This window comes from Neophocaena asiaeorientalis, unplaced genomic scaffold (genome assembly GCF_003031525.2).
Source record: "Neophocaena asiaeorientalis asiaeorientalis breed wild unplaced genomic scaffold, Neophocaena_asiaeorientalis_V1.1 scaffold293, whole genome shotgun sequence".
NCBI lineage: Eukaryota > Metazoa > Chordata > Mammalia > Artiodactyla > Phocoenidae > Neophocaena > Neophocaena asiaeorientalis.
This window is the reverse complement of record NW_020173920.1, coordinates 535,467-558,471: the sequence shown is the minus strand read 5'-3', so window position 1 is coordinate 558,471 and position 23,005 is coordinate 535,467. Positions and strand designations below refer to the sequence as shown.

At 39.8% G+C, this 23,005-nt stretch overlaps 1 protein-coding gene across 3 annotated transcripts in view; it reads left to right on the top strand.

The window, feature by feature from the left end:
* Window positions 1-23,005, top strand: part of FGF12 (fibroblast growth factor 12) — a 538,040-nt gene that overhangs the window by 323,882 nt on the left and 191,153 nt on the right. For all 3 annotated transcript variants that reach the window (XM_024752120.1, XM_024752119.1, XM_024752118.1), the window contains one exon: window positions 20,085-20,195. In XM_024752120.1, coding sequence (XP_024607888.1) covers window positions 20,085-20,195 — 111 coding nt within the window. The remainder of the gene's footprint in view (window positions 1-20,084; window positions 20,196-23,005) is intronic.

Below are 23,005 nucleotides of genomic sequence, written 5' to 3'. Positions count from 1 at the left end.
GTAATATGGATAGTCATATACACATGTATTTATTACACAGTTGTATGAGAAATGTAGGTATGAATTACTGAAGCTAGATAAGAAGTGTTTCTGATTCTGCAGAGTGGGGGGAAAGATTAAAAATGCAAGAAAGAACAAATAAATATTATTTTCTTAAGTTAGAATGTACACTTATGCCAGTCAGAGAATGTTCTTAGAGAGCTATTTTGCTAAAATGTAAAAAATGAATGCTTTCTCTATTGCTTTTAGAAATCTTGAATTTAAGCTTACCCAAATTATATTTATCAATAATCAGGGATTTATCTATTCAGTTTCTAACTGCAAAGTAGTTGTGTCCATATCTTTGAATTTTTTTTTTTTTTTTTTTTTGCGGTATGCGGGCCTCTCACTGTTGTGGCCTCTCCTGCTGCGGAGCACAGGCTCTGGACGCGCAGGCCCAGTGGCCATGGCCCACGGGCCCAGCCGCTCTGCGGTACGTGGGATCCTCCCGGACTGGGGCATGAACCCATGTCCCCTGCATCAGCAGGCGGACTCCCAACCACTGCGCCACCAGGGAAGCCCCATATCTTTGAATTTTTAGAAAAACTATTTTAATATTTAGGAAAAAGGGTTCTGATAGAATTTTGATGAATATATAATACAAGAAAAGTCATCTTGCACTGGGGCTCTACTCCCTCACTTGTAAAATAAAGAAGGGGAATAAGAATTGTTTTCCCAACTGGGGGTTTGCGGTCCTCTAGGAAAAATGATATCTGTTTATATGTATTATTTTCCTTAAAGCAATCAAATGTATGATTTAAAAAATTATTTTTCCTTTAGGATTTAAAGTTTCGGAACATATAATTAATGAGCTCCCCACTGTACTCCCATCTCCTTGCTTAGTTCCTGGCTCTGTTAGGCTCTCAATTACTGAATGAATATCTGTTTGACACACAGAAGGGATCAGATAGGTGTGCTTGTGACTTTAGTCCTTAAAGGTGTTTCTTGGTTTTCTCTTATTTGACTTCACAGTTCTAACTACAATGATTGTCCTGAAGATTACACAGTTTTAATGTTATCCCCATAATGTACCATTTGTTAAAGATAGCAGGTGTAGGAAACATTGATGTTGAAATGATAAGACTTTGAGTATTATAATCTGAGCTGTTACAAAAGGACTCTGCTTCCCATTTAAAAATAGATGGTTCTGCTGGAGAGAGTATAACAACAACAGCAAAAATTAAAATGCATAGTTGAGCTGAAAACCAAAGAGGGGAACTCCTCAGCTGCCAGAAATGAAGAGGGTATTTATATGCATGGAGATGAACAGGAACTGATTTCATGTGCTTCAGGGGGGATTATAGAAACAGACATGGCCATCAGTAGTTGGGCACTGGGTTTAGCCCTCATGCAGGCTGCAGGAGATGAGGCCTCAGGCCTGTATTAGGCAGACAGGGACCTGTAATAGAGACACTGCTCTTTCTGAGAAATGGTGAGTTAGAAAAACTTTCCACCTGCCAAGGAAAACTGAAAGGAGCTTGATGCCCACCTAAGGAGCAGGTGGAAAGTGTTGCCTGTAAGGAATTAGAAACTTTGGCCTGGACCACTTCCTGGGTGTGGTCTGAAATCAAATCATAAAAATATTAACAATATCTCCCTGTTAAGCAGGAATTCCAGTCTGAGAAGTTAATATAAAAACTTACAGTAGTTAGAGAAATCCACAAAGTATTATGGGAGGCCATTGTCAACCCTTCTTGAAGGTTTCACAGTCCAAGGAAGCCCAAAACAGCTCCCTTTGAAGAAAATCTTATTGTCAAATAATAGAAACCACACAAAGATAGAACACGACAAATTGAAGAATTCATATCCCTAAATTCTAGATACTAGATCAATCTGAACTAAATTTTAAATTAAGAATATTTTAAACATTTAATAATTAAAAGAGGCAGAAACTATAAGCAGGAACAGAACAGTATGGGAAAAAAGTAGAGTGAAAATATAAAAATACGGCTTCCTTGGTGGCGCAGTGGTTGAGAGTCTGCCTGCCGATGCAGGGGACACGGGTTTGTGCCCCGGTCCGGGAAGATCCCACATGCCATGGAGCGGCTAGGCCCGTGAGCCATGGCCGCTGAGCCTGCGCGTCCGGAGCCTGTGCTCCGCAACGGGAGAGGCCATAGCAGTGAGACACCCGTGTACCACACACACACACACACACACACACACAAAAAAAAAATATGTATATATATAAGTAATTATATAGTAATTGCAATGGTAGGAAAAAAAGTCTATACATGTGTTCAAAAGCAAGCTATACACAAAAGAAGAGAAAATGTTTGAGTTGGAGATGAAATCATAGAAATCACTCAGAATCAGAGAGGTGGAAAACATTGAATGAGAATTTAAGGTACATGGGGTATATAAGGAGAAGTTCCAACATGCATGATATAGTAGTTCTGGAAAAGAAAAGGACAATGTTAGATCATCTAAAATTAAAAAGACTGAAACAAAATTTTCAGAACTGAAAAATTCATGTGACCTTATCCCATCAAGTTCTTAAAAAAATTCCCACTTGGAATTGTAGTAAAACCATATTACAATGAAGATAAAATATGTTAAAAGTGGCCAGAGAAAAAATATTTAACTACAAATGATAGATAGGTAGACCTACTGCAGACTTACCAGCAATAATGGTTGCTAGAAGACAATAGGATATTATTTTCTGAATGCTGAGGGAAAATAAACATCATTTGATTCAGTATATGCATTCAACTATAATTCAAGAGAGAGAGAGAAACAAATGGTATAAACTAAGAAATGTAACCATTTATAGATTCTCATTGGTTCACAAAGAGCAGGTTGAATCTGGAGGGAAGAAGGGGTGAGCAAACAATATGGAATACATAATCATTGAAAAAGATCCTATGGCAAGCCTTTCATGGGCTTAAAAAGAAGCTAGAACTCTATTCAGTGATAGGAGTGGGAGGATTTCAGAGTTTGAAGGAGGTGCTTGCAGTATTTGGTAGGAGCTTAATGATAACAATTATACTTGGATTTTGCTAAAGTTAAATACGTAAGTGTAACCACTAAATTAATAGAAATAGAGTGTAATTTCCAAATCAAGATAAGGGGGAAAATCAGAGAGCAAACAAAGAAAACTAAATCAATCCAACTGAAAGAACATAAGGATAAGTAAAGAAGCAAAGAAAGGCATTGTAAATAGAAAACACAAACGAAGATGATAGAAATAAAAACAACTAAATCAGAAATGACAATGAATGAAAAGTGATTATAGTCATCTATTAAAGATCAGATGAAAATTGAAAATTCAAACATATAATGCTTATATAATGTTGACAGAGATAATCAGATTGCTGAATGATATGTACAGCATGATACTTTTTATGTAAAAATGTACAATACACAAAATAGCAGTGCGTATTTTTAGGAGATACATAAAGAGGGAGTAAAGGAACAAACATATGAACAAGAAAACTACACATAAACCAAATTCAGAAATGTAGTTGGGTCTGGTCAGGAAAAGTAATGGAATGGAATTAAGGAGATGACTAGAATGTTTTAATTACGTAAAAAGATTGGAGGCAATTATGGAAAATGTTAGTGTTTGTTAAATGTGGATGCTGAGTTCATGGATACTCAAGAGGCAGTAGAGAATGGTAGCTTGCACTGTGGGTTCTGGAGCCAGCCTTCCTGAACTCAAATCCTAAAGTCCTTTCACTTAATGAATTGTGGGACCTTGGGCAATTACTTCACTCCTTTGTATCTAAATCTCATCATTGTAAAATGAGGAAAAAGAAAAAAACAAACAAACAAAAACCTTGTAGGGCTGTTGTAAAGGTTGAATGGGTAAATGCTTTGCGTAGAAATTTCACAGTCCCTGGTTCATGGTAACACACTTGTTGAGGGCTATTGCTATCTCTGTATTTTTCACATGTTTGAAATATTTATTTCATGTTAAAAAGAGAATTCAAAGAAATGAGTTAATGAGCATGTACAATTATAATAAATCTGCAAATTGTAATCAAGATAATCTACACCAAAACTTAAAGTCACTGATCAAAATTCTTATATGACGCATCAAAAAGTTTATAGAGCCTCAATGCAAAGTTAAAAGAGAAAATCTCGTGAACATTCTATCTAATTTGGTTTCCCATTTATGACAATAAAGATGATCCACATGCAGAATGGGTTTTATGTGGATACTTGCAAAGAGCTTCACATTTATTCTCCTAACTTGTCATTTAGAAACAAAACACAGAAATTCTAAAATTAAGCCAGTTTTTTATAGAACAAACTGCAGGATTTTGAAGCATCACATAAAAAATGAATTTTTTTTCTGTAAAAGAAAATGAGTTTTTGGTTCTGGAACACATAGGTAAAATTTAATGTATGCTTTAATGTTTATTTGTTTTTCCAAACAAACATGACAATTTAAAATTTTATTTGTTGACAAATCATGCCTTTTGTTACTAGAATGTGTCATATACCTATGGGAATTGACAATTTTAAAAATAAGTGATGGGTATTAAAGTCAAGCTGACCTCCTCTGCAAAGTTTGGGGGAATCATTAGCTATGGATAGATCAATCCCTGTAGTACTGAACCCTGAAGTATGCTTCTTGGCGTTGGCCAGGAGAGAGTCAGGCAGGCTTTTTTTTTTTTTTTTGGACATGGGTGTTTGGAATTAGAGTGGCCACGCTTGTCTGAAACCACAGGTTCATATCTTTGTCCAGGGAATTTTTCATCTATGCGTTTGTCATGGCCCCTCATAATCAGTCACAGTGACAATTCCTTGTACCTGTTTCAGTTGCTTTCAGGTTGTCCCCAAGAGCCTCCAAATTGAATTTGAGGTATAGCATGCAATCCATATTTACATCACAAGTATACCAACCACATTTGATAACTATTTCTACTTCTTTTTTGTGTATTGTTATATCAGGTAATAATTTAATTGCATTATTATACCTTGTGTAATTATATTTTAAATGGAATTTTAACAATATTAATATACGGTGGTAAGAGATGTAATCTCTCTAAAATCTATTAAAAATACTTTCTCCATTTTCAGTTTTACTTCATTGCAAACAACTTGTATCTATTTCTACTTGTGAGTCCCTTACGTTTCTGGGATCCTAAACTTCTAGCCACTGAATTGTTCAAAGCCGTCATTTTATATATGAAACCTGAAGCCTAGAGAGAGGAAACCAGCACATTGAACAAATATGTGTTGGCTTCCTATGTTGTGTTGGTGGCACTATGCTAAATAAATACTGGGCATATTACGATGCCTAAAACTAACATGGCCTCACCCTCATGGGTGCTACAGTCTAGAGGAGGAAATAAATATTAAGGAAGTAAAGAAAAATAGATATCTAATTACAAATTGGGACATGTGTTAGGAAGGGGGAAAACATAGTGTGTTGATAGAGAATCTGAATCTGAATCTGAAGGCAGATTTAGATGGGGAGCCTAGACAAGACCTCTGTGGAGTGACATTTAAGCTAAAACTTGTATTTATCTTAGGACGAAATCAATCCAGGCAGAGGGAAAGGCATGTGCAAAGATCCTTCGATCTGAAGAGAAAGGCGCGTGTGCCTAGCTAGAGCTTGGTGAGCCAGGGAGAGAGTAAATTGAGATGGTGATGGAATGGTAAACAAGGAGCCACATGGTGCAAAGCTCTCCAGGCCATGCTAAGGGTTTGACATTTTATTGTAAATGAAATGGAAGCTATTAAAGGGTTTAAGCAGGAGAGTGACATGATCCAATTTATGCTGTAAAATATTACCTCCACTGTAGTGTGGTTTGGAAGGGATTGTAAGAGTGTTAGTGAGTGTTGGAGGAATCTAGCTGGGAGCTGTGATGGCCTCCACCAAGGTGGTGACGGTGGGGATGGAGAGTAGCCAGCCGCTGGGAACAGACCCCTGGCGCATACTTCCCATTGCACCATCCTGCCTGGCCTGAGCTTGCAGCAGAGTCGAAGCTGATTGATGTGCTGTTGGAGCTCTAAACTGCTTGTTTGCAGAAAGTATTATTACCTCTTCAACTCACTCTGGTTGACTCTGCAGATTTTTCTTGGTGGATGCTATAAAAAAGATGACAGAAGATCACATTTTACAACAATGGCATTTTACCTGCAGATAATTTAGATTTGTGGTGTATGAGGGAATTCCCCAGGCTTGCCAATTTGGATGAAAAGATTTCCTCTGAGACACAGGACAGTTTTAGGACAGGTCCAACATCCTGCAGTTTCTCTGATGTCAGGGAACTGTCATGCCTGTGCTGTCCTGTTCATTTATTTCTGGTGCCAAAAGATGTGTCTATGAAAAAGAGGCCTTAAGACTAACTGAGAAGATTTTTTTCTATGCCAAGTGAGGATGCTGTTATTATAGAAGACTATTTGGATGAATGGAGGTGTCTGTAGTTTTCCCCCACTTTTGTACCGGGAGGCCAAAAGCTTTAACTCCAGCTTAGTGTTTGCTGTTTGTTCTAGGTCCCTTGCTTCATAGGTTTCTACCATTTTTGTGGGCTGATCACCATAAAGGAAGAAGAGAGAAGTATCAGCATGCTAGATTTCTTCAAGAAGCAACTGATGATTAGCAATGAGAAGGTGTAAAGAGCAAAGAGTTCTGGCTTCAACACCTGGTTCTGGCATTTATTACCTCTGTGATTTAGAGCAAGTGACTTAACCTCTGTAAGCCTCAGTTTCCTAATCTATAAAAAAATGCCCAATGTCTGCCTTCAATTATTTCTGTGAGAATTTAAAGGGATAATCCACGTAAAGCACTTGGTATGTGGTATATACTTGACAACTGTTATCTGTGAATAAAACTCAGGAGAGGGCTTCCCTGGTGGCGCAGTGGTTGAGAGTCCACCTGCCGATGCAGGGCACATGGGTTCGTGCCCCGGTCCGGGAAGATCCCACGTGCCGCGGAGCGGATAGGCCCGTGAGCCATGGCTGCTGAGCCTGCGTGTCCGGAGCCTGTGCTCCGCAACGGGAGAGGACACAACAGTGAGAGGCCCACGTACCACAAAAAAACAAAAACAAAAACAAAACAAAACTCAGGAGAATTTGCCCATTGCTACTGCTCCTAACCATGGGTCTTCCAAACCACATAAATTCTATCAGAAAGTTAATCTACCCCACAAGCAAGGCCACTTGCTGGTTATAGAACATGCTACAATATGTATTCTTTAAAAAACAATAAAAAAAATTTTATACAATTTTTAAAGGTTACTTTCTATTTACAGTTATTACAAAATATTAGCTCTATTCCCCACGTTGTACAATATGTCCTTGAGTCTATCTTACACCCAGTAGTTTGTGCCTCCCATTCCACACCCCTATATTGCCCCCCATCCTACTGGTACAATGTGTATTCTTAATTCCTTAGAACTGCCTTCAGAAGCAGGTCCTAGTCATTCAAACAGTTTCACAAGAAGCAAAGTATACCTGTGTATAAAGAAATGAAATAGCTTTCTGGATACCACACAGCTCATTTGGGATAAAGCCAGGATACCTGTGAGAGGATGAAAAATGTTTTTCATTTAAAGGGGTGCAGCACAGAAGGATCATGATGTATTAAAGAGCCCCGACTCCAGGGATTGGAAGACATGCTTTCATGGGTTTCCCCTCTCTCTGGTGTTCTGCTTCTTCATCTGTAGAATTAGATCATCCTGAAGGGCTTTTCTGGTTCTAAAATCTTCAGATTCTAGGATTTTCATGTGTGAAATACCTTGTGGTTTTCATCCTCCATAGCTCATTCATGAATTGCCTGGAAGACAAGGTCCATTTCTTGGATGACAGTCTGAGAAAAACCAAGGGGCTGTGACTCAGTGAGGTTGACCAGAATCAAACTCCCCTTCATGAACGGAAATCCTTAGAAAGGCAAAGAAGTCATTTGGCTTCCTAGGAATGTTCACATTAAGCTTTTTCCACTCTCATTTTCCATGATATTCTACACTGACACAGGGCTTTCTTAGAAGCCTAATGATAGATTTGGATTTAGGGAAGGAGAGGTCACACATTTTTCCAGAGCTGGAGAGACTCTACACATCCTGTCATCCTGTCACCAGGTCCCACCAAGCATCAGTCCTCAGGCTGATGTCTTCTCTCCATCCTCATTGCCACTGCCTACCTGAGGCCTTATTATATGTCACAGCTTCCTACGTGGCTTCCACAACCACAGCACCACTCACTCTAAGTCATCCTTCTCTATTGTTCCCCAGTATGACTTTCTAAAATACTGCCCTCATAATTTATCCCCAGGCTTAAAATCCTTCAGTTTCCCTATCGTCTGATGCAATGGTCCCTAATGCTTCTCTTCTCTGAAGTGAGTGGGGCAAGACAAACTTTTGTCATGTGGATATTTTAATTTTTGTGTGTGTTTAGTATTGGTCCTTTTTAAACATTTGAACTTTCATTTACAATATATGCATAATATATGGTATTTATAAATTACCTACATGTAATTTATAAATAATAAATACACATACATGTGTTACCAAAATTCAGGTCTGGCTCCTTGCTGCTTGAAAGCCAATACGTGAGAGGCAAGGTTGGTGGAAAGGAAAGTTTGGCTTTCTTTTTTTTAAATCTTATTTGTAAGTTTGGATTTTCTTTCTTTTTTTTTTTTAATTTTATTGGAGTATAGTTGATTTACAATGTTATGTTAGTTTCAGGTGTACAGCAAAGTGACTCAGTTGTACATATACATATATCCGTTCTTTTTCAGATTCTTTCCCCATACAGGTTATTACAGAATACTGAGTGGTATTCTGTGTTATACGTTAGGTCCTTGTTGGTTATCTATCTTATATATAGTAGTTTGTGTATGTTAATACCAAGCTCCTGGTTTATCCCTCCCCCCAATGTTTCCCTTTCGGTAACCATAAGTTTGTTTGGAAAGTTTGCTTTATTTCAGAGGCTGGCAACTGGGGAAGAGGGCAGGCTCATGTCCAAAGGCCAACTGCCCCCTGACAATCAGTAGGCAAGAGCTTTTAAAGGGGAGATTCAGGGGTGTATGGGCAGAGGGAGGGAGCTACACGTAGAAAAGACACAGCTCTGACAATCATCTTGAAGTTAGTCATGTGGTGGTCTGATCAGTGTCATCTTGATTGTTTTAAGTTCAGTTCCAGGGTTGGTTTGAGTTCAGTCCCAGGTGCCTTCAGTTCCAGGGTCGGTTTTTTCCCATTTCTTTGAGGCCAGTTCTCAGAATTGTGGCAGCTTATGTCATGGCTACAGTCTGGTCATCATGCAGTTAACTTGTTCCACCTGGTGGGAGTTTCAGTATCTACAAAACAGCTCACAGGATATGGCTCAGAGTACTATCCATAGCCCTTGAGGGGGAACTAAAAGTCCTTGACTTTATTTAATGACTAAGCTATTATTATTTGGTCTTGTTTGACTGCTTTTCCTTTGTTTCTGTATTTTCTCATTTCTCTGATTACATTTATTCTTTGACTAAAGTTTTTTTACAGACAAGGCAGAGGACATGGGAGGGTGGGGTTCTGTCCTGGGAAGGTCTCAAGAGTGTCCTGCTCCATTTCATACGGAGGCTGTAGATTTAACAAATGGAGATGTATGCTCAAAAGAGTTTGGAGATCATTGGTTTAAAAGGTAAACTTTAGGGGCTTCCCTTGTGGCGCAGTGGTTGAGAATCCACCTGCCGATGCAGGGAACACGGGTTTGTGCCCCAGTCCGGGAAGATCCCACATGCTGCGGAGCGGCTGGGCCCGTGAGCCACGGCCGCTGAGCCTGCGCGTCCGGAGCCTGTGCTCCGCAACGGGAGAGGCCACAGCAGTGAGAGGCCGGCGTACCGCAAAAAAAAAAAAAAAAAAAAAAAAAAAAGTAAACTTTATTAGCTTTGCTTAAAGAACCTCAAGTGTCCTGGGACCATATTTCCCTTCTGCTGTCACCTCCAGCCACTGCGTGCACCCTCTTATATCCCCACACCCTGGCCATGCCAGTGTGCTTGCCCAGTCTCTGAACATGCTGTTTGTGTGTCCCATGGGGCTGCCCCTCCTGCTTATGCTGCTCAAAGCACAACTGCCCTGCCTGTTCAAGGCCAAGTCTAAAATGTTGCTTCATCTTTGAAGCCTTTCTTAACTGCTTCTTGTCCCAGAACTCACCATCCCAGGTAAAGTTAGCACCCGTGCTCTGTGATTCCATGGCATTTTGTTTGTTCCTCTAGGAAAGCACTTTCCATGTTCACTGGGTATGGTTAGTTGTGTGTGCATCTCAGTGAGGAGGCCGTGGGTGCCTTCAAGGCAGGAATTGCATCTTACTCAGCTTTGTACCCAGCACCTAGTACATGTTGGAAGTCAGTAAATGGTAGTTGAGTTATTTTCATGAGCATCTTTTTTTTGGTTTGTTTTTTGGGTTTTTTTTTGCGGTACATGGGCCTCTCACTGTTGTGGCCTCACTCATTGCGGAGCACGGGCTCCGGACACGCAGGCTCAGCGGCCATGGCTCACGGGCCCAGCCGCTCCGCGGCATGTGGGACCTTCCCGGACCGGGGCACGAACCCGTGTCCCCTGCCTCGGCAAGCGGACTCTCAACGACTGCACCACCAGGGAAGCCCCATGAGCATCTTATAGAGAGGAAGCTGGGAGGGAGGGGGTTAATGGTATGAGGAATAAAATTGGCTCAGTACAGAAACCCCATCCCGATGGGCATTTCCCTGCCCTGCTTCTCCCGTCTCCCCCAGCTCAGACTGGTTTAGTGAAGAGGATATTCTGGAAAAAGCGTGTCCTTCTTTCCATTTAGCTTTGAGGCAGCATGAAGGTTAAGGATTGCCCGTCTCAAGGTCACTTGATGCCCGCTGAACAGGGCTTTGGAGACTGTTCAGTTTATGGAGAATGCCGCTGTGCTTGTCAACTGTGTTCAATGTGGAGGGGCTGAGTCGAGACTGAAAATGGAAAGAAAGGCACTGAAGGCTGGAGGCATGATATTCAAAGGCTGTAAACGTCTTTCTTACAAATGAGGAGCTCCTCTAAAAGTCACGGGTCACAGTGGAAAATCCCAGGTATAACTTATCTCCTTTCTATCCACGTACACATACCTCTCACCTACCCGGTGCCTGGCACTGTGCTACGTGCTGGGACAGGGTCATGAATCATTCAAGGTCCTCGCCCTTGAGGAGCTGTACCTAGTTCAGCGGAGACAGATCATATGCAAACAGCTGTAACAGTGTAGGGAGTCCTCTCCTAGCCTGTGCCTGAGGGAGCTGTGCAGAGGGAGTGATTAATTTAGCCTCAGGGTGTCAGCGAAGGCCCCGTGGAAGACAGCTGAACCTGGGAGACTGAGGAGGAATTCTGGGCAGAGAGAAGGCAGGGCATGGGATATGCGTTTCAGGCAGAGGGAACTACATCGGCAAGGGTCTAGAGCAAGGGATGGCCAGCTTTTTCTGGAAAGGGCCTGTTAGTAAATATTTCAGGCTTTTCAGGCTGTAGGGTCTCCATTGCAACTACTCATCTCTGTTGTTGTAGCACGAAAGTAGCCAGGGGCAAATGTGTGAATGAAGGCGCACAGGCTGTGTTCCAATAAAACTTTATTTACAGAATTGGCAGCAACAGGACTGTAGTTTGCCAACTCCTGGTCGAGAGGAGGATCTTCAGAGAGCCTCTCGTCTGCTGGTTCCCAGTCTTTTCAAGCATTAGGATTACTTTGCATCTGCTAGTCCCTGTTTCCGATGCTCTTAGCTATTACTCCACGGCTCTTCATCAGGTCTCGGTGAAGTCCACTTCTAACCACGCTGTTCACAACACATCCATCCCCTGGACCCTCCATCCTTTTTCATCGCTTTCATTTTCATGGCACCTATACGAAAACTCTTATGTATGAATTGTTTGTTTACTTCTTGTCTTTCCTGCTGGAATGTAAGCTTCATGGCTTGTTCTCTGTTGTATTCAGTGCTGTGCTGGATCCTGGAGCCTGGGATGCTCATTTCTTCTGCTCCAGCTCTGCATCCAGTGAGGTCAAATGATAGTTTTAAATCAGCCACGGTGGGAAGATTTACCCTGTGGAAATCAGTCCCATGGAAATCAGGTTTGGGGCATTTTTTTAAAAAGAGCTGCTTTATGAGCATATCACTGGTTCTCCCCTCTACCTAGAATACCCACCAGAAAGTCTGGTGCTCAGTAAATACTTGATTTTTTAATAAAACGTGCTACCAGTATCTGCTGATTGAGAAAATAGATCTCTGCTTATAGATACAGAATCCTTTTGCCGTTATTAGTGCTTCACAGGGATTTCCATGTCCCTTAGATGGGTAACTGCTGAGGGCACCGTCACCTTCACTTGACCTATGGGAAGACTGAGGACTCACGACAGGACGTGGTAATCATTTTTTTTTTTTTTTTTCCGGTACGCGGGCCTCTCACTGTTGTGGCCTCTCCTGTTGGCGGAGCACAGGCTCTGGATGCGCAGGCTCAGCGGCCATGGCTCACGGGCCCAGCCGCTCCGCGGCATGTGGGATCTTCCCGGACCGGGGCACGAACCCGTGTCCCCTGCATTGGCAGGTGGACTCTCAACCACTGCGCCACCAGGGAAGCCCAGGATGTGGTAATCTTTACCCCATAGAGCAGACAGATTCTGCTAGGCCATGATGTCACATCTCCGCCTTATTCGCTACAGTCTCCCGAGTTAATGTGGGGTCTCAGGTCTGTGTCTCTTTTACTAAACAACAAGTATTTTTAATGAATTCCCCCAGTTTAGTGTGATTGTCATTTCTGCAGGGTGTTCAAAAGTCCAGATAAGTTCTGTCCTCTTTCACCTGTGTTACTGTATCCATTTCCGATTTGTCTGGGGCTTTGATTTATGGTATGTAAATGTGCCCTAGCCTATACCCTTTAGCTGTGATTATCATAAATATATCTGTTTATGAACAGTCTCCTACCCTGACAGTCTAATTTTGAAATCTGCAGTGGTATGAAGCCCAGAAGCACTCGACAAGAATCACAGTTTAACAGCCTCTTCAATCTCCGTTCCTTTAAGTGGGCAACATTAAACCTTGATACCAAGGGTCGTTTGTAAGCCCACAGAAACTGATTAAAAAGCCCCATCAAATTACTACACAATGCATGCTTAACTTTTACAAAGTACTCTCCATTTGCAGGATGCCTGCTAAACAGTCTTTTCAATTCCCTGTCATAAGCACACACTAAGAAACAGAAACGTGAACTTGTATTTAACGGCCATCTGGCTTATCTCAAAGCTTTCCAGGACCTCAGGGCTAGAAAGAACCTTGCATTGCCATGCAGAATGCCTTTGCTTTCAGAGATATCTGTGTCCTTCATAGCTGTCCTGACCTGTAGTTTTTTCTGCTTCTCTCTGTTTGCTTCTGTCCAATGATGGAGAACTCACTCTTTCCATAGGCAGCCTGTTTTCTTTTCGAATACAGTTTACAGAAAGTTCATTTTTACCTGCCTCCCTGTAACGTTCAGCCATCGGCCCTAGTTCTATCCCTGTGGAGCCACTCAGAGCAAATTGGCCTCTTCTTGCTTCTGTCTCCTCTTCTGTCTTCTTACTTCTAATCTCAAGAAAGTGGGGACAGCTCTTACGTCCCCTGCATCCTCCTTTCTCCAGGCTGCATATCGACTGTCCATTCAGCCATTCTTCCTATGACAGTCCTTTGTACCACCCTCTTTATTTTGCTCCTCTTCCTCTGGACATGTTCCAGTTTTGCCGGTGTCTTTCTTAAAGTGACTGAACAGTGCTGGAGAACAGCTGGGACCATAGAATGTTACGCTAGACTGCCTCTTCACTTACTAGTCCTGTAACCTATAGGGTAAGTGATGTAGCTTCTCTGAATCTCGATAATCTCACCTGACAAATGAGAAAAAGTACCTTACACATTAAGTTGTTGTGAATACCAGATACAACTGTAGTGAAATCATTGGGGGAGTGCCTGGTACAAAGTAGATGGGTTCATAATGCAGCCATTGTTATTATAATGGGATCTTCCCGGACCGGGGCATGAACCCGTGTCCCCTGCATTGGCAGGGGGACTCTCAACCACTGCGCCACCAGGAAAGCCCTATATTTTTCATTTTAGATTGGAGTTTACATGGGGGCACTTTCTGTAAGTTTAGGTGCAAATGTTGAATAGGCTGGCCCTAGATAAACACAGTGCAATTGTAGTATCTCATATATATATGCATGTGTATAAAATATGTCGATATTAAATACATATTTCTTGCACGGTTTCCTAGGACTCCTTTCCTTTGTCACTCCCACACTTCAGTAACTGATGCACAGCTAGGTGTTCCTGCCTCTCCTTGTCATCTCTTCTCTAGCTTCTTGCCCCCCAGTCCTGCAGCTTGCACAAGATATATACAGATTATGTCTTGGCTACTCTTTGGGAAGGAAAGGACAGTGTTCATTCAGTATATCAGAGACGAGTCTTTTCCTAACTCATCCGTGTGTTGGCTGGATGACCTTGGACAAGACATTTTCCCTCTGAGGCTCAGTTTTTCTTTTTTATCTTTGAACTTGATGAAGGAAGGTATTTTGATGCAGAAAGGTATTGGATTCTGAGTTCCTTTCCAATTCTAAAATTCACTCTGTTTTCTACAATCTAATATTCATTTTGCGATGTGTGATTAGGCTTCCTTGGCTCTGTCTGTGTTCTGGTTTCCAGCGTGTACCTAGGTAAGCACTACACTTTAAGGCAGTACACTTTAAGGCAGCAGGAATGTCTAGGTAATTCCTTCAGGTCTCAGCTTTTCTGAGTGGCTTTGAAGTCAAACCTTCTGCGGAAATTGCCACGTCATCCTGAAGGGAAGCGGTGCTGAACGTGAGTTCCTGTGCTTTACCTTCTTTCTCACCAACCTCTTTGAAGGTAAAATTTCTTACTTGCTTTTGTGGCTCTAATTATTATTTTTAATCACCTTTTTATTTGAAAATGGTTTTACATTTACAGAAAAGTGAAGCCTACACCCAGTTTCCCATATGAACATCTTACATTCGTTTGATATGTTTGTGACAATTAGTGAATCAGTATTGATACCTTATGAATAATTAAAGTCCATACTTTATTCAGATGTCCTCAGCTTTTTACCTAATGTCCTTTTTCAGTTCCAGGGGCCCATCTAAGGTACATTCCATTTAGTTGTCTTATCTCCTTAGGCTCCTCTTGGCTATGACATTTTCTCAGAATTTTTTTTGAATTTTTGACAGTTTCGAGGGGTACTAGTCAGTTGTTTTGTAGAATGTTCCATAGTTGAGATTTGTTTGATGTTTTTCTCATGATTAGACTGGGGTTATGGGTTTTGGGGAGGAAGATCACAGAGGTAGAGTGCCATTCTCATTACAGCGTATCAAAGGTATCAAGATATCAAGGCTATCAGCGTGATTTATCACTGTGGACCTTAACCTTGACCCCCGGCTCAGGTAGCACTGTTTTTATCAGGTTTCTGCACTGTGAAGTTACTCTCCACTCCGGTACCCCCTTTTCATATTCTCTTAGGAAGGGTGTCACTATGTACAACCACTGCTAGTTCTTTTTCACCGAACTGTCTAAGGTGGGTATTTCTGATGGCTGTTGTCTTTTCTTCCACCAGAATTCTCCTATTTTGTTGACATCTCCTAGGGCTTTATCATCTAAATCCAGCCAGCGTTAAGGAAGAGAAAATGTGGAGGATAATGTTTGCTTTTAAAAGCCTTGGCCTGAAAATGGCACACATCACTTCCACTTAACATTCCATATGACACTCATTCATCTGCCAAACCTAACTGCAAGGGAGGCTAGGACATATGGTCTAGCTGGGTGCCCAGGAAAAAGAGGAAATGGATTTTAGAGAAAATCTAGCAGTATTTGCTATACTACTTTAGAGTACAAAAGGGAACAAACTAAACCAATGTCTTACCATCATCAAATAATATAGCCATTGCTTCATAAAAAAATGAAAAAAATAATGGAAAAACATAATCTTTGAATCAAGGAGAGTCATATAAATTGAAAATAAAATTAGCTTAATAAAAAACTTACTCTGTTGGCCATATTTTTCTTACTTCACTGTTTACCTGTGAACATTTGTTGAGAATAGGCACTTACCTGCGTGCCAGCATTTGCAAAACTCTGCTGTAAATTACGCCTATACCAGATTCTGCATCATTCCCAAAGTCTGCCATGCTGTTTTCTCCTTCATCCATTGTTTTTCTGGAATGGCCTTCCTCTGGTTTCTTTGCCTATGAAAATGCTATTTACTCCTCAAGTGACAGGTGAGGTGCCTTCATCTAACTTCTAGACAGAATTAGTCCCTTGCTCCTTGTGACATCACGTCACTTTGCTTCCATTCATCATTTAACAGCTATCTCACACTATGTATACGTATGTTTCATGCATTAGACTGGGTGCTCCCTGAGGACAGCACAGGTTTTATTAATCTGTTAGATGCCTAAGCATGGTCTGAAAAATAAAAAGCACGTTTTCTTGAATGCACTCAGGATGCTAGATATCCCAAAAAGTGGTCTCATTTTTTTTAAACCCCTTTCTTTAAAATACAACAAAACATTTTCTTTTTTTCCCCCCAATTATAAAAGTGATCCTCCCTTATGATAGACAAGCCTTCCTGGTGGAGGTGATCTTGAGCTGAGCCTGGAAAGGTTGATAGGATTTGATAATAATAAAGGTATAGGCCTGTCAGGCAGGCTATACTGCTTTCCGTGACATATCCTAGGTTCAGGGCATTTGTTTAATAGATGGTCAGGGCTCCTTTGAAGCAGCTATAGTGTAAAACATTCACTTTCATAGATCATCACATAATTAAAACTCAGACTCCGAGCTTGTTCTGCACTGCTCTTGGGTGGTGGGGCTTGGTGAACAGCCTTAGGTTCACTATCTTGAACCGGAGTTACCAACCTGAATTCCCAGGGTCCCAACAGGGGGATAGCTTCACCGTAGCAAAAGGAGTGTTTAATTACAGCTACAGAAAGTGGAGCATGAAAAAAAAAACAAACAATCATTTTCAGGCTTTAATGATTCAGCTGCCATGCATCTCCTTACCTATCAAAACATGACTTCTTAAAGTGACCGTGTCAAGTTTATTAGAGATAAAGTATGAATTCTATGACAGTTGTTCCTTTCCTTCCTTCTATCCTTTTCTATCCTCTACTCTTAATCTTTTGGTTATTTTAGTGACTTTACAAGCTCAATATTTTACTAAAACATGAATCAGCAAAGTCTATTTGTAAAATACTTCCTTTGGTTTACACTGTTTCCTCAATTTTCAGGGTTGAAAAATTAGACCTTAATTAGGATTTATATTTTTATGGTTTTTGTATTTCATATTATCACATTTATTTATTCATCTGAAATTCTAAATTATTATAGTTAGCGTAGAAATTATTTTTTCCCATTACACAGATAGGAAAACAGCCTCAGATACTAAGTGACTTGCTTAGGACCCCACAGCAACTGTGGTTCAAAGCTGGGTCTCCTGATTGCACATCTAGAGCTGAACGTACCACATTAGCATCTGCCTGTCAACCACTTAGCCTTGTGGCAGAGGCTCACACATTCTTTTATTTCTCCTAATTATAAAAGTGACCCACACTTACGATAGCCAAGTCTTCCTGAGAAGGTGATCTGGAACTAAGCCTGGAAAGGTTGGTAGGGCTTAATAGATGGTAGGGGTACAGGATATTTTTTTGCAGTGTGGTTAACTAGCTACATGCTTCTCTGACATGTCCCTTGGGGGTCAGGGGCATGGAGACAACACATTGAGAATGAATCCATGCCTTGATTTCTGGCACTACTTAGAGGAGAAGATTCTCAAATCAAAGAGACTTTAAGTCAAAGGTGCTCAAATTATAAATACACTGAATTTATTTAACCACAGTAATAATACATAGTTATCAATCAGAATGCCTAATTTCCAGTTTAGTTCTTTTTTTAATACCCTACTTCCTCATTACCAGTTTTCTTGGCAACTTTTCTTCTTCTTAGGACTGCTTTGAAGAAGACATGTTTATATAGGCATTGCCTCAAACTCCCAAGTATGTGTGATCTAGTCAATATGTGCAAAAGACATATGTCATAGGGAGCAGATCCATTCCCAAAGAGTTTATTGCATTGAATCCTTATCTAGAACTCTTATCTAGACTCAAACATCAATAAATGTGTTTAGTTTAACACACAGTACTTAGCATATTGCCTGCCCAATAAAAGAGGTTCTGAGTAAATATTGATTTAATAAATTGGTGAAGGAATGACACTGTCAGTTGAAATTCATTGATTGTCCTTTTGAGGATAACACATAACTACTTCACCAGTCATATGATTTCTATCCTTGCCTCAATTTTTATCACCAGAAGCAGCATTTTTCTTTTTCTACTAATTTTTATGAAATAGGGCTATAAATGTGCTAGAGTAGTCTAATTTTTGCACAAAACTAAAGTAGAGACAAAGATGGTGGTGATGTACCAGTCAGAATGGCCATCATCAAAAAATCTACAAACAATAAATGCTGGAGAGGGTGTGGAGAAAAGGGAACCCTCTTGCACTGTTGGTGGGAATGTAAATTGATACAGCCACTATGGAGAACAGTATGGAGGTTCCTTAAAAAACTAAAAATAGAACTACCATATGACCCAGCAATCCCACTACTGGGCATATACCCTGAGAAAACCATAATTCAAAAAGAGTCATGTAACACAATGTTCATTGCAGCACTGTTTACAATAGCCAGGACATGGAAGCAACCTGAGTGTCCATCAACAGATGAATGGTTAAAGATGTGGCACATATATACAATGGAATATTACTCAGCCATGAAAAGAAACAAAATTGAGTTATTTGGAGTGAGGTGGATGGACCTAGAGTCTGTCATACAGAGTGAAGTAAGTCAGAAAGAGAAAAATGAATACCGTATGCTAACATATATATATGGAATCTAAAAAAAAAAAAAAAGGTTCTGAAGAACCTAGGGGTAGGACAGAAATAAAGACGCAGACGTAGAGAATGCACTTGAGGACACCGGGAGGGGGAAGGGTAAGCTGGGACGAAGTGAGAGAGTGGCATGTACTTATATACACTACCAAATGTAAAATAGAGAGTTAGTGGGAAGCAGCCGCATAGCACAGGGAGATCAGCTCGGTGCTTTGTGACCACCAGAGGGATGGGATAGGGAGGGGGGGAGGGAGATGCAGGAGGGAGGAGATATGGGGATATATGTATATGTATAACTGGTTCACTTTGTTATACAGCAGAAACTAACACACCATTGTAAAGCAATTATACTCCAATAAAGATGTTAAAAAAAAAAAAGAATGGTGGTAATACTGTAGAAAATAGATTGTTGCTGGCAGCTAGTACCACAGTGAGAAAGCTTTAAATATTTATGTTAGCTGCTATACAAAAATTCAAATGTGGTATACAAAGATCAGTTTGATGGTATTAGTGTGTAGGGTGTTTTTAAAAGCTGAAGACCACTTCTGGTTTGAAATACAGAAATATGCATGGCTTGATCTTTTTGAGTGTGCTGGAAAAATGACTTTTGTAGTATTGGGGCTCACTCAGATGAAGTATTTACTGAAGGTGAAATCTGTTTCTACATACTTTCCAGTGACATCTCATGGCCATGGGGGTTTGGCTTTTTCCTGTGGTTCTCAACCAAGCCTGAATTTAATCAGAATTTCAAAACCCAGGAAACATAGATAGAGAGTTGTCATTCAGCAGAAATAGAAGTCTTCCCGGAATTGACTATGACTCCTGAAAGCTTAGCAATTACAGTGACAGTTTGGTCTGAACAGTGACGCAGGAATGGGACCACAAACTTAGTGGCATCTTGCAGGCAGACACTAGATGCAGGAGGGAGAGACATAATTCATTTTTTAGCACACCTCTGTATTTTCTAATCATAATTAGCTTTTATTCATTTACATTTGGTTTACTCTTGCAGAGATTTATTGATCTGCCTCTAGAAAGAAAAAAAAGTACAGATGTGTTACCAAAATGCCTTCTTTTCAAATAGTTATTTCAATATTTAAACCATTGACATTTATGCATTTACTTCAGGAATGTTTTTGACAATTTGCAAGTGTGTGTTAAAAAAAAATTTCAATAATCATTTCATTTTGTTCTGCAGAACCCCAGCTGAAAGGAATTGTGACAAGGTTATTCAGCCAGCAGGGATATTTCCTGCAGATGCACCCAGATGGTACCATTGATGGGACCAAGGACGAAAACAGTGACTACAGTAAGGCACATTAGCTTCTTGCAATCTAATTACAATCAAATGTATGGCCCAGTGTATCTTAGACTTAAAGCATGGCCAGGCTACCTTTGGAACTATTGAACTACTAGTAAGCTGGTGTCTTTTCCTTTATCCTTCTTGCTATGATTCCCTATAGGCAGGAGACCGTGAGGGACAGAGATTATGTACTCAGTAAGAAGGTAGAAGGCTTGAAGGAGTTCTGACTGGTCAGTGGACAAGAATTTCCTCTCATCCCACTGTTTGTAGTCAGGATGATGTTAAGTATTCATAGAAGCAAGGCAGACCTTCCAGCACAAAATGGTATTTTAATCCTGGAACCAAACAGTAAACATGTTATAGTAATTCTTAGAACATCATTTCTGGAAGACCAAAGTTACTTCTCAAGGTAAACATTGAATATATACATATGTATATTACATGTTATTTTATTTTGATTGAGGACAAAATTATTGATCTAAAAAGGAAAATATATTAAAATATTATGATAACAGATAATGAAAACTGGTAGAACTGCAATTTTGTTTATAGTTTTTTGAGATAAAATGCAAACATTAAAAGATTATTGATAATATCCCTGGAAATAATGTTTAAGTAATTTAACTATATAGGTGACAAGTTTGATAACTAAACAAATCATCAAGGTCTGAGAGAGTATATTTGCATTTCAGAAGAATTTTGATTGCAAGCCTCAGAGCCAAGAATGATCACTTTCATCATATCTTTCAGTTTCTGAATAATCGTGTACAGATACCTGGGGGGAAATTCGTGTTATTCTAAAATTATACAGGGCATCATATTGTTTCCCAAAGTTTGTCTGTATTTCCTGCTAGATCTTTAGTACTAGTCACATAGTAAATGCTCATTAAATCTATATCCCATTGAGTTGTCTTCTGACGGAGGTGATTTTGTGGTTAGACTGACATTCTACCCAACTGCATAAGATAATCTAAGAAGTCTGATATTTTACGGTGAACTATCTTTTAAATTAAAAATAAAGATCTCAGGAAAGATCTACAATCCCTAGAGTGTGAAAATGCGCTTCTCCACCCCTTCTAAATTATTCTTTGTTCACTTAATGTTACACATTACAAAATATGAATTACAATAAAGATCTTATTATAAAGAATTTCATCCCATTTTCTGCCAAGTAGGTGATTAGCTTATTGTGGTTTGCATTGTTGGTTTATGTTTGTGGGAATGCATTCTTTAAATGATTTAAGGTTTAACTGAGTACAGAAGAATGAGGATGCTTTCCTCTCCATGTAGAATTTTCATTATTGCATGTGAACTTGAATTCAGATTTAGTGAAGCTACAAGTATAGGTGGAAAGAATCAAGGATGTGGCTTAGCTGTGTCACCCGTACTATCTCTGGGGTATCCCTTGTTCTGGTTTCTTTTTCTATAGAATGATGTGGCTGGAGATGATAATGTTAATATCCTTTGTCAGACAGAACCATCCACCCAACTTAAAAAAAAGATTGAAAAATTATAAGTTGGTGAACATAGATTCAGTCCTCAAGGGAGCCAAATAGCCGTAGCCACAGGATACAGCTGTTACCTAGACAGCTGTCCTATGGATCTGTGACGTTTATCACGGGGCAGTGGCAGAGAGGTGAGGGTGAAAGCGTGGGGTCAACCAACAAAATACCTTCCTTCAATGTTTTTAGAAAAATAATTGAAAGTGCTTTCTCTGCAGATGCTGGGTCAATGGCTAATATAGACCTACAGCCACATATAAATATACACACTTATACACACATATGCATAATATATATATGTATATATAGAGGCATTACGCATAACACACATACTGAGGGTGCTACATTTTGTCAGAAACTGTCTGGATTCACAACTTTAAAATACCTTATTTTTTATTAAGACAAACTACTGCATACATTTATTGATATGTTGGTATTAAAAGGAGTTTAAATATACAAAGTAATAAGACTTAGATAAATTCATCTGGATACCCAACCCCGGCTTAAAATTTAGCTAAAAACATCAATACATTTGAAACCCTTGTGTGCTCTTTCTGGTGGAGTCCTGCTTTTCCCTTCAGTACCAGACATAACAACTATCTTGAATTTGACATTTTTTATTTCTGTGCAGTTTTATAAATACATTTTTTCATATATACATATATATGCATATACTTACATCCGTCATAACATCATTTTGCATGTTTTTAAACTTTTTATAAGAGGAACATTACTATATATAACTTTTATGTATTTTTCTTCCCCAGTATTTTGGTTGTGAGATGCATATATGGTGATATATTTGCTTAATATTATTCATTTTCATTTTTGTAAAGTATCCCATTGCATGAACATACCCAAATATATTTATCCATTCTCTTTTGGGTGGATAATTATCATTTCTATTTTAAGGCAATTACAAATAGTGCTGCTAAAATATTTCTTGTACATGTTGAAGAGGCCTTCGCTGACCATCCTTAATAAAACTAAACATTTCACCTTGACCTATTCTGATACCCTAGTATTTTTTTTCTAGTCATAGCTCCTATGATGACCTGATATACATATTGTTGCAGTTTATTTGTTTATTTTTGATCTTCCTAGCTGGAGAATGTTTCATGAGTGAAGAGATTTTGTTTTGATCTTTGATGTATCTTTATTATTTTTTTTCACATCTTTGTTGGAGTATAAATGCTTTACAATGTTGTGTTAGTTTCTGCTGTACAACAAAGTGAATCAGCTATACATATACATATATCCCCATATCTCCTCCCTCTTGTGTCTCCCTCCCACCCTCCCTATCCCACCCCTCTA